This window comes from Chrysemys picta, chromosome 6, assembly GCF_011386835.1.
Source record: "Chrysemys picta bellii isolate R12L10 chromosome 6, ASM1138683v2, whole genome shotgun sequence".
In the NCBI taxonomy this organism is placed as follows: domain Eukaryota; kingdom Metazoa; phylum Chordata; order Testudines; family Emydidae; genus Chrysemys; species Chrysemys picta.
The window spans coordinates 90,075,839-90,087,979 of NC_088796.1; the positions used below are offsets into that span (position 1 = coordinate 90,075,839).

Below are 12,141 nucleotides of genomic sequence, written 5' to 3' on the forward strand. Positions count from 1 at the left end.
CAGGGGATTGCCTAGCACGTGGCGCCTGCATGGCCACCTAGAAAGATGTGCTGAGACCACTGCACACGGTCACTGAGCAAACAGGAAGAGGACTTTCAAATTTGCAAAGGAATTTATGGGGTGGGGATGACGGTTGGTCACCTGAGGGCAGAGCAGTAGAGTTCAAACCGATTACCAGAGAGGTGACAACAGGCATTGTGGGACAACTCCCAGAGGCCAATCGCAGCGCTGTAATTGCCATGATGTCTACACTGGCACTGCAGCGTTGTAGCTCTGGCAAGAAAGCTGTATGCCTCTTGGCAGGGTGTTTTTTTAGAGCACTACAACTGCGCAGTTTCTGCGCACTAAGTGGCTTGGCAATGCGTATACCTCGGGAGTTACAGCGCAGAAAGCTGCTTTACTACGCAGAAGCTTGCCAGTGTAAACACGGTCTATGTGTTGGCACAGTGCCTACACCAATGAGGCCCTGATGTGGATTGAGGCCTTTGGGTTCTGTAAAAATTCTAATCTGCTCAGCTACTGGAAATGTACGGAAATAATTTGATTTGCATAATATGGTCTAACAAGGCTTAATGACTGATTTTCAAAGCAAATTGAATGTTGTCCCATTACTCAACCCTCCAGAGTCCTACAGTGTTTTGTTTGCTGTTCCTTGTGGTTAGAGTTTTGTGGTTATTGCAGTTTAGTCACATTGTGGCGGCCGCCTTGTTTTGAAGATTGGGACCTTTATTTGCTTGCCAGAATTCTCCATATTTTACTACTTACGTTTCTGTATCTGTTGCCCAAGAAGCATTGAAGATGGCTATCAGTTCCACTTCCAATAGCTGTAGGTTGCTCATTTATATCAACTGCCATCCTTTTCTCCTATTGAAAGGTAAATTTCTATATAAGTACAAAGCTCAGGCAGAAGGTATATCCATTTAGCAGGACTTGTGTTTTTCTTTACAATTGTCTATATGTCTATCAGGATTCACAAGGAAAGTTTTTTGCAGTCTGTCTTTTCAAATAGCTTGATATCTTTCTCAGAGAGCACTGAAAAAACCTCCCATCTGTTTTGGGGACTGGCTACAAGGGAAGGATGTTAAATGCATGCTTTTCAACAATTGTTGTCTTCTCTAGAGCATTAATCTCTTGTTTTCTCTTGTAACTGCTGTGAAGTGATGGCTATCGATTGTGTAACAGCATCTGACACCCTGCAAGACTAAACACATACAGGATTTCATTTGCTCATTTTGTTTAATAAAAGGAGATGATGGAATGTTAGCTACACCCATGTGGTATGAAAGTACTGGGCTGAACAAAGGAAGGGAATGGAGCGGAGCTCAGTGGTGCAGTTTTTCTCAAGGAGAAAGGGAGGCATGCAAATTGACAATCCTCATCTGAAATTCCTGGACCATAGGTCTGAATCTGAGCTCACTGATAGCAGTTTTACACCCATGTAACTCCACTGAATTCAGATTTCCCCAGACATAAGAAAGATGACTATGCAAGGAGTATGTATTTCCCAAATAACTTTGGTATTTTAAAATTTATCTCCATTCCTGTACAAAGCTTGATAAGGAAACACTACAAATAAAAAAACTGTAGGTTCTCTTTTTGATTTTGTTTTCTATTCATTGGATCTAATTATGTATCAATCTTTGTAAAGGTAAAATTCTTTGATTCTGTAATCAATTCTCTCCACAATGGGTATAAATAGGCTAATTCACAGGAACACTAATGGAAGTTACTTGTGTATATGGAAGAGACACTGGGCCCTTCAGTTCCGTAATCCTTCCAGTTCCCAAAATGACTAGGAAACCAATAATTGTTTTTGAGACAGTCCCATTTAAAGGTGATCTGCATAGAAGAAAAGAATGTTTTTGACTTTTAGTGTCTCTATACTGAATAAAGAAGAGCTGAAGGGGCTGGTGGGGGTGGAGGCTGGTTGCGTGCTTTGACTGTAGAAACACCTGGGATCTATTCTTATGTACACAAAGGCCCCTTTACACTACACAAGGCGGAGACTCGGCTGGTGTAAGTTGTCATATCAATTTGCAGGTACAACTACATTCACAGTGCATGCCACTTAAACGTGCAATTGCACACACTTGTACATTATCTCAGGGCCTGATCTTTTAAAAAGCAAGCCTTTTAATATCCTAGGTCTCTGGCTATTTTGACTATTTTTATTAGTCATTTGTTTCAATAGCTGTGTGACGTTGTGCAGTCTATATGGTTTTATAAAAATATAAGTGAATATAATGTAACTGGGATATGCTTCATGCAAAAGGTCTCTTGTAAGGTATCATTACAAAGCTCATAAGCTACTGAGTGTGATCATCCTATTTGTAGAAATGTACCACTCTTGTATCTAAAACTAGAAATATAAAACATAACTCTGAGGGCCTATTGTAATTATGTAAAGTGTGGGCCATTAAGGATGGTTTGGAATCTTGATTACTCCCATTGTCTGCAGATGGCTGTATTTACCTGTGAGTCTTCCTGTATATGAGTGTGCTGGCAAGTGAGTAATGAAGTCTTGCAGTGACGTGTGATCATGTCACCTGAACTGGAATCCATCTTTAACCTGGTGCTTTTCCAGTGAGGGGGGGTGGAAACCCAGAGGGACAAAGGGTTCCCGACTTATGCAAAAGATATATAAAAGGGTGGAAGAGAACAAGGGGAGGAGGAGCCATCATGAAGAATCCCCTAGCTATCACCTGAACTGCAACAAGAGCTGTACCAGGGGAAAGAATTGTGCCCAGGCCTGGAAGGTGTCCAGTCTGAGAAAAAACTTACTGAAGCATCTCTGAGGGTGAGATTATCTATATTCAGCTTGATTAGGCATAGATATGTGCATTTTATTTTATTTTGCTTGGTGACTTACTTTGTTCTGTCTGTTACTACTTGGAACCACTTAAATCCTATTTTCTGTATTTAATAAAATCACTTTTTATTTAGTAATTTACTCAGAGTATGTATTAATACCTGGGGGAGCAAACAACTGTGCATATCTCTCTATCAGTGTTATAGAGGGCGGACAATTTCTGGGTTTGCCCTGCATAAGCTTTATGCAGGGTAAAACGGATTTATTTGGGTTTAGACCCCATTGGGAGTTGGGCATCTGAGTGCTAAAGACAAGCACACTTCTGTGAGCTGTTTTCAGGTAAACTTGCAGCTTACAGACCCTGGGTCTGTGTCTGGAGCCTGATGGGAGTGTCTGGCTCAGCAAGACAGGGTGCTGGAGACCTAAGCTGGCAGGGAAAACAGAAGCAGGGGTAGTCTTTGCACATCGGGTGGCAGCTCCCAAGGGGGTTTCTGTGATCCAACCCGTCACAAGCTGCCAACGGATATTTCATATATTTTGATTGGCATTTTAAGACAAGCATCACAAAAGATTAAATGAGTGCTGCCTCTCAAAGATCTGGATGAGGAGGATTTTCTGTGCACTACATGCTTTCTGTGTGTGAGTGAATGAAGGCTATGTAAAAATACATGGTTTGCTTTTGGATCACTTAGGAAGGCATTTTTCTTTTGTTGCATGCATGAATCCTTCTGTCATTTTAATAGGCTTGGAATTCTTCTTCACCCTGCCTTTCTGTGCAGGGGGATGTTTCAAAAGAGCTAGAAGGTGGGGCCATGAAGTAACAGGATGGGAGTGGTTACAGGTAAACTTTAAGTAATAGAAAACAGAATACTAGATAAACTAAGTGCTGCTGCCAGCCTGCCTTTTTCAACAGAGAGGTAGAAATCCCTGTCCAAGTTACACACATGGAGCTGAAAGAAAATAGCAGTGCTCTTTCTGGGGCAGATGGATTCTATAATTCTTCATTTCAGGTAAGCCTGATTTTTGTAGGGGGTTGGAAAGTAATTACTAGGCTTTTGGAATCTGCACGGAGAGAACAATTTCTGCTCTGCACCTACAAATATTTTACAGCATACTTGCAGACCTATCCTGCCAGTGTGCCAGGCTCTTAAATAAAGGGACTGACCAGAACTGGCACACTTTCAGAGGCTCCATTTACTGCCTTCCTTTGTTACCCAGTGTGCTGGGATAGCTGAGAAGTCTCTTGTTCACATTCAGCCTCCTGCATTCAGTGTTTCACCTGTGCTCCCAGATCTCACCACTGACTTTTCCCACTATCTTCTCTGTGCAGAGCATCTCAGACTAAAATTGTATTCAGTTGTTATTAGGATTGTTAATTTACAGTGCCCACTTTGATTGCAGCTGAGGGCATTGGAATAAGTCATCACTGTGGTGCAAACAACTGCCCCATCAAAACAAGGAAAATTAATAGGAGGAAAGCATTAGACCCCCCAAACCTTAACTTCTAATCAAAGAGCTGTCCTTGCCTTAAGAGAAACAGCCACACACATAATCACTCAGGGCAAATCTTGCTCCTTCACTAAATGCAGTGGCTGCAAGAGCACATTCTGCTACAGCGAGGGACAAGGAGCAGGTAGGATGTAGGGAACCGGCTCAGAGGGCCCACATGCTGTGCACAACATGGAGCCCAGCTTAGCAAAGGTTCCCTGCATATCCATGCACAGCAAGACATGAGTAGCAGGGCAGGGACAGGAGAAGAAGGAGCAGAGAGGCCAATGGCACCATCAGGCAGCATTGTCACCTAAAGTACTGGGACATACGTGTGGGAGGGGACAGACTATGGTCCTGAAGCTGCTCTGTGCTGGACAGACTCCTTCCTCTCCTCCCACAACCCCCAAACCCACCTTGTTCCAAGTTCAGTGGGAGGGATCAGCAGGAAGGACAGTATTTGGCTTTTACTGTTGCGGGCCATGCACATAAGCCAGTCACAGTTCACATAGGGCATCAAGCTGATATTACAGAGCATCCAGAATAACATGTGACTCCTTTTATACTCTGCATGCTAATGGGAACATTCACACCAACCAGATATCATCTGTAGAGTTTTTTTTCCCCAAATAAACATGGTTACAACTCTTTTGTTTGAAAAAGTTAAAAAGGTACTTAAGCAACTTGTGTATTTCATCTGTATACAGATAAATCATTGCTGACTGAACTAAACCCAGCAACGGTATATAGTTATTACTAGTGCAGTGTCTTACAGTGAGCTCAGACAGAGAGAAACCCCAGTCATAGTGAAGTGAAATTACCTCAACACACAAAGTGCACATTGCAATTCTGGTGCTACAGCTAAATCACAGAACAAATTCAGACTTGGTATAAGAGGGTTCAAATTCTAGGAAGTCAATGAAGTGAAATGCACTTAGGACCTGATCCAAGTGACTTCAGTGGTGCATACTCCAGATTATCATATCTGAATTTGACCAGTAGTGAAGTTTTTGCTGGAAGAAAACAAAAAGATTTAATTATATAGGGATTCTATTTGTAACACATTACTCATTCCCTCAAAGGACAAAAATCAGAAGATGATGTTTAGCTTCCTGTGCACAAAAATAAATCACTTGACAGGGGCCAAGGAGAAAAATAGGATCATCAGCTCCCCCTATTTCCTTCTGTCTGTTTCTCTTAAGCACAGAGTAGGCCCTTATTGTCTTCAAAGACATGATATCTGGTAGTTTCTGTTGTACTGGTTGTATTATATTAAACAACCAATAATTTCCCTGCTATACAATAAAAAGGTCAAAGTAGTCAGCAATTCTCCGGGCCATAAATATAATGGCATTGAGGAAAGTGATTAATTTAAACCCCTTTGAATCTGTTGTACCTCGCTATAAACATAAACTCTCAGATGTGTATGAACTGTCTAATGATTAAATCACAAAATAACAGAAAATAAAGACAGGGACAAAGTAAATCTGCTGCAGTAAGTTTGTTTTAGAAAGTAAATAAGACAGCTTTCAATGGTGCTTAGTGGCCTTGACTGGTAACTGGTTTGTGGTCAAAGGGTCATATCTGCATTTCCCTTCATCAGGCATGAAAGACTATATGCCTCGCAATGTGGAGAGAGTGTACTTTGACAGACAGGCTAGAACACAGTAAAGAGAACAATTTATTTTACTTATTATTTCTTACTTATTTTTATTATTTGTATAAATATTTGAGCTTTTTTCAGTTTCCATTTGGCTACAGATACTTAAACAATTCACATAGCCCTAGATAATATAACAGCATTCTCACTGTCCCACATGAGTATAACCTTTTCTATAGTACATTTGATGTCTTTAGCTGTTCCTGCTTTCAGCCCTTCTTAGGATCAACTTCTTCTCATTTGTGTTACATGGATCCCACTGGAGCTAGTTGTAGTAATGGCCCCAGTGCACCTCCCCTCCCAACTGCTTTGTGATGATACATATGTCTAAGAAACTGCAGTCTTTGTCATATAAGCACTTTCCCCTCATCATTTGCAGCTTCAGCTTCCAATAAGTGTCTCTAAAGAACAAGAGGAATGCCTGCGATTTGTACAGCAGCCACTGCACCCATTACAAATCCTACTACAGTTAAAACCATATCAGGGAACTGGCACTGTTTAGTGTATAAAAATCATTTTGAAGTATCAAAATGGAGTGATGGAGATTCATAAGTGTCAGCTGCTTACATGTATGGCTCACAACATATGTAGTTCCTCCTGCACTGAGTCTTATCCATCCCCCATAGCACACTTTTACCCCTGCAGTATAACACAAGATGGCCTCACTGCAACTATAAAACCTACATGCTAAATTCCTTGTTTCAATAGATACCTTGTAGCTAGAACTCATGAATTAACACAAGTCATTTCTGTCATTGTCTTCAGGCTTTTAACAGATGTATTCATTGGAAAACGTCACATAATTTAAGGAACATATATCGTTATTGTGTATGTTTAAGCATAGATAGCTGCTATGTATTTATTGAACAGAACCTCAGTGTTAGATGTTGAAATATCTGTGTCTCACCCATCTGTCTCTCTCTATATCTATCTACAATATACATTAGTAGTGTGGTACAGAGGTTATGCAATATTGTGTCATCTAACTTTGAATACTGTTAATGTCACACTTGTGAACACCTCACAGATTTAATTTCTGGACATCTGTGCCATGCTGTCGCCTACTCAAGGCTGTGGCATTAGAGCCACAATCTATTCAGTAACAAAATTCAGTTCCCACTGTATAGCCATGGGGCTAACTTGGCTCATCATTCAAACACCCTAATTGGGTTGTCTGAAGATTGCTCTAAGTCAGTGCTAAGACTCTGGGCTCTCATTAAAATACTGATAATCAAGAAGTTTCAACTCCTCCTCCCCAGACCTATGGGAGGTGGTACATACTGAGGAGTTGTGAGAAGGAATCCAATATACTCAAAACCACCTGACTTTTAAAGTAACCAGCAAAACATAAAGTATAAATTGAGTTAAACGCAGCAATGGGGACGTCAGGAGGTAGGCAGAGTCAGACTGCCAGGAGATGAGAGCCTGAGACAAGCCAGAGGACAGACCAGGGAGTCAGGATCATATTTATGACTGACTTTTTTTTTTAAATGAGCAGCTTCAAGAGTTGCTGCTTCTCTTTCCGCTTCAGTTCCTCTGGTTTTACTTCTCTGCCTGTCTAAAGTGTTGTCTGCTGTGACAGTGAGCAGCTCTCTATTGGTTTCTATAAGCCAGGTAATGCAACACACTTACCCTGTCTGTCACATCATTCTTACTTGTCCACCCACTGTATCATGGATTTACAGCTGCCTTGTTCTGCACAGCTGATTTAAACCTTTAAATTAAGCCCACTTGTGTACATCTGATATCTTTACACTATTTGTGCACCTTCACTTTGGGCCCACTGAATTTAAATCTGCTGGCTCATCATCCATCTCTCTGTGCTGTACACGGGAGGGCCATTTGCTTGAATTAAATACAAAAATCATCAATGTTTCTCTCTCTTGTTCAGTAACTTTGAACTCTTTCAGCATATGCTGGCAACAATTGATTTAAAAATCCCTAACTCACTATTCCTGGACCTCAGCATTACTGATCTGGAAAATTGTGTCTCAGGATAGAACGTGCAGATTGATGCCTTTATAAATGACATGCTAGTTAACAGAAAAGGCAGGATGAAATATGAAGCCAGGATGAACAATGTGCTGGGGGGGAAATGGAATTTGGTGAATCACATAAAAGACATCTTCATTTGCAACTGGCTGAATGAATGAATGTCTGAAATTTTGAGGAGATGGACTTTACAGGTCAATTAAAAACCGAAGGATCTGGATGTCCAGTCAGAAAAAAGCATGAGCAATTATGTACTTATATTTGAACGTGCAACTATTCTGATTGTGCAAACAAATCAAATATTTCCACACACTAAAAGCAACTAAGCATCATTTGCGTCAGTAGACACCAGATATGCACTGGGGTTCAAAATTATCCTGACTAATCTCTAACAACAATATTACAAATCCTTCCTAAATAAACTGTAACCTCTAAGTAGTTACCGCTGTGCTCTGTCAGCCCATCTTTAATCATCAGCTGGAAAAATTCTTGGGTGTGTACTATGTCTAGACAGAATACTAAACACTGATAATGGAAACTATGCTGGCTTTGTTTAACAGATTGCTGTGGAGTCACATCTAGAATATTCTTATTCAAAACTGGTATGATAAAAGTGGAGGAAGTGCAAAAGAAGTGAACCAAATGGTTCCAAATTCAAAGGATGTGGTTATGTAGAAAGGCTATGGCAAATAGACCTGTCTTCTGAGACTAAGAGGATGTCATTTAGGCCTCGTCTACACTGGCAAGTTTCTGCATAGTAAAGCAGCTTTCTGCGCTGTAACTCCTGAGGTGTACACACTGCCAAGCCACTTAGTGCGCAGAAACTGCACAGTTGTAGTGCTCTAAAAAAAACAACAACAACACACAACACCCCACCGATAGGGGTACAGCTTTCTGCGCTGGGGCTACAACGCTGCAGTGCCAGTATAGACACCGTCGCGATTACAGTGCTGTGATTGGCCTCTGGGAGGTATACCACAATGCCTGTTCTCACCTCTCTGGTCATTGGTTTGAACTCTACTGCCCTGCCCTCAGGTGACCAACCGTCTTAGGGACACTGATTTTTATATAGTCTAAAGTATTCCTTTGTTTAACTTTAAGGAAAATATGTATAGTTGGGAAATATTTTGGTTATATCTAAGGTCACATTTCCACTTAAAAGGTGGAAACCTTAGATTGTTTATTCCTTAAATGCTTAAGATGCTATAACCTTCTTTTGTGATGTTCACTTGCAAATGGTTTGTATTTAAATTCAACCATGTAAGACAATTTACTGATATCAATGCTGTGAGTAGTAATATCTTTTATGTACTGATATGGAATAAAGTAATCTTATAAATGGTTACTAATATAAGAAGCCACTTGAGTATCAAATATTTATATTATTTGGGAAATTAGTTAGTTTTCAGGCAACGGTTAAGCAACTTCCTGACCAAACTCAGTTTCACGACTGGGATGTGAGCGATCTGACTTAGTGGTCAGAGAAGTCAGGAGCCAGGTTGGGTCTGGATACCAGGAGACAAGAATCTGAAACAGGCCAAAGGCCAGACCAGGAGTCAGGTGCCAGCAGGGGTGAAAGCCGGTACAGGCTGGTACGGCATACCAATAAACAGTGGCCGCCAGTACTGGCCCGTGCCCAGCTGACTTTAAACCTCTGCTGTGGCAAAGGACCCTGCGGCAGTGCTTTAATGTCATTGTCCCTTTTGCCCCCCCTCCTCCCCCCGGCTGCCCAGGGTGGGGGGGGAAGGAGCAACTGCCCTGGGGCCAGCGATTTAAAAGGACCCGGGGCTCTAGCCGCCAGCCGCTGCTGCTACTGCCATTGCAGCGGCCAGAGTCCTGGGCCCTTTAAATCGCCGCTGGAACCCCAGGCGGCATGGGCCAGGCAGCGTGGAAGGGATGGAGCGTGGAGCCGGCCCCCATACTGGTAGGTCTTCAGCTTTACTTTCACCCTGGGTGTCAGGAGCCAGGCAGAGTCAGGTTACCAGGTGATCAGAGTCTGAGACAAGACAGAGGGCAGACTGGAAGTCAGGGTCAAGTGGCAGGCTGGATCAGGATATCAGGAGGTCACAGTCAGGCAGCAGGATCAGGTAGTGCAGGGGAGGCAGTCCTAAGCAGGGAACACTCCAGTTCACAAATGATTTCCTGTTCCTCTGCTTGATTTAAATAGAAGCAGGGAACCAGTCAGGATCCTTCGAGCTTTGCCAGTCAGATCCCAGGGCTGGCATCCTCTGCTGAGCTGAACTTTGAGTTCTAGCAACTGTTAACAGATCACTGGGAGGCGGGTCAGAACATATGGACTCCTAGAGAGTCCTGGGCTGGCAGTTGAGACCTGTGGACTCTGATGCTCAGACGAGAACCACCTTTCCAAAGATTGTTAAGAAGAGGTAATACCTTCTTTGACGACCACATAAGTTTAAAGACTCTCTAAGAATCATTTAAATTTAAAAGGACATATTTTGAAAGCTCAGAGACTTCTATATGGTAAAAAGAAGCTTTTGGACTCATTTGAAAGGGAATTTCAATGTGTATTAAGTCTTGATGGAACTAAAGGGGCATTTCCAAAAATGAGTTGAATAAAAGAAAGAGTTAAACTCCATCTGTAAAGATGTTCTAAAAATGTCATACCACAAAGACAAAAGTAATGTGAGGTGAAGAAAAAAATTTACAACTTTGCTGCATATGCTTTAGCAGATTACATATTCAGGAGCTGACTATCCCATAAAGGAGCCTGTGAAGAGGTGACAGCAACAGGTATTTGCGTCCAGCGAAGCCTCTGAAAGAGGTGTGTATATAGTATCTTACTGACGCCTCAAGATAAATCCTTTTTTTGGCAGAACCATGAACAGCAATGAGGAAACAAACTTCCTACTGCTTTGTGTAACTGCAGCCTGCAACTGGGCTGCTTTTGTTTCTGTCCCAACAGGAAGTGCATCCCAGGAAACCCAATACTGCATCTAGAGTACACACGGTGTGGCATCTCTATGTTTTCTGGAAGACTTACTCTGTAGCACAGTGTGGTTGCCACCTTTAGTGAGACTATGGAAAGAGAAGGGTATAAATCTGTCTGAACTGAGATACCACTCAGCACTCTCATTTCAGGCTGTTCATCTCATCTCAGCCATGCAAGTAAACAGAATCAAGCCGACAAAGAACAAACAAGCCACAACACAGCATTGTTAAGAAGCAACCTTCCAGTCCAGCACTACTTCTGCAATGTGATGACTTCAACATCATTGATGACTTAATGTTTCAAAAGCACTGCCAATAGACTAGACTTAAATAATTCCTGTAATAATTTTCATATTGAAATGCTATTGTAATTTAAGGTACCAACAACTTCTGTTAAACACCAGATTGTTTAGACTATGTACTCCTGAAGAAGAGATATAAAGTAACCTCAGGGAAAAGAGAGAAATATTGGGACTTATTTGAATTTAAGATTCTTAGCATTCATATATTTGCCTGTGTCAAGATCCTTAAAGCGATTGGATGAGTTCATAAGAAATATTGCTATTTCAGTTGAGTAACTCTTAAATGGCTTCTTTTAAGTAACCGAGTGAAATATTTACTTCAGGTCATGGGACTTAGGGCTTGTCTACACTTACCGGGGAATCCACACATGATGATCGATGCATCAGCAGTCAATTTAGCGGGTCTAGTGAAGACCCACTAAATCGACCGCAGATCGCTTTCCTGTCAACTCCTGTACTCCACCAAATTGAGAAGAGTAAAGGGAGTTGACCAGTGTAATGGTGCGGGACTCACCCCTGCGGCACCTCCTGCTGGTCATCCTGGGAATTAGCTCTCCAGCTGTCCGAGCGCCCTCTGCAGGCCAGTGTCTTGCTACCGCTGGGCCCCCGGGTCCCTCCCGGACCCAAGTGCCCCTTTCCACTGGGGTGCTGCCCCCTGGCAGTAACCCCACCATCTCAGGGTCTTCCCGTTGCAGGGGAACCCCCACCCACTTTCCCACCTCACCTCAGTCGTAGGCTACTGCCAGTCACCAACTAGCCCCCGCTCACTGGGGCTGACTGCAGTATAAGTCACTCATCACAGGCAAGGTTGGGTTTGGATCTGCTGCCTCTGCCTAGCCTTGGGCTGCCCTCTGCAACCCCAGTATCTGTTTGGCCTTATACTAGGCCACAGCCTAGGGGGTTTCCAGGCCAGAGCTCCCCAGCTCCCGTAGCCTTCCCCC

At 42.5% G+C, this 12,141-nt stretch overlaps 1 protein-coding gene across 9 annotated transcripts in view; it reads left to right on the plus strand.

The window, feature by feature from the left end:
• The first annotated feature begins 3,646 nt into the window (after window positions 1-3,646).
• SLC28A3 (solute carrier family 28 member 3) overlaps window positions 3,647-12,141 on the plus strand; it is a 162,447-nt gene continuing 153,952 nt past the window's right edge. For 8 of the 9 annotated variants that reach the window (XR_010588622.1, XR_010602331.1, XR_010588621.1 and 5 more), the window contains exon 1: window positions 3,660-3,819. Coding sequence is in view for 5 of the 9 variants with exons in the window: in XM_065599455.1 (XP_065455527.1) it covers window positions 3,754-3,819 (66 nt within the window). In the remaining 4 variants the exon portion in view is untranslated. Of the gene's footprint in view, window positions 3,820-12,141 lie in introns of all 9 variants that reach the window. The other variant, XM_024112432.3, reaches the window with a different exon arrangement.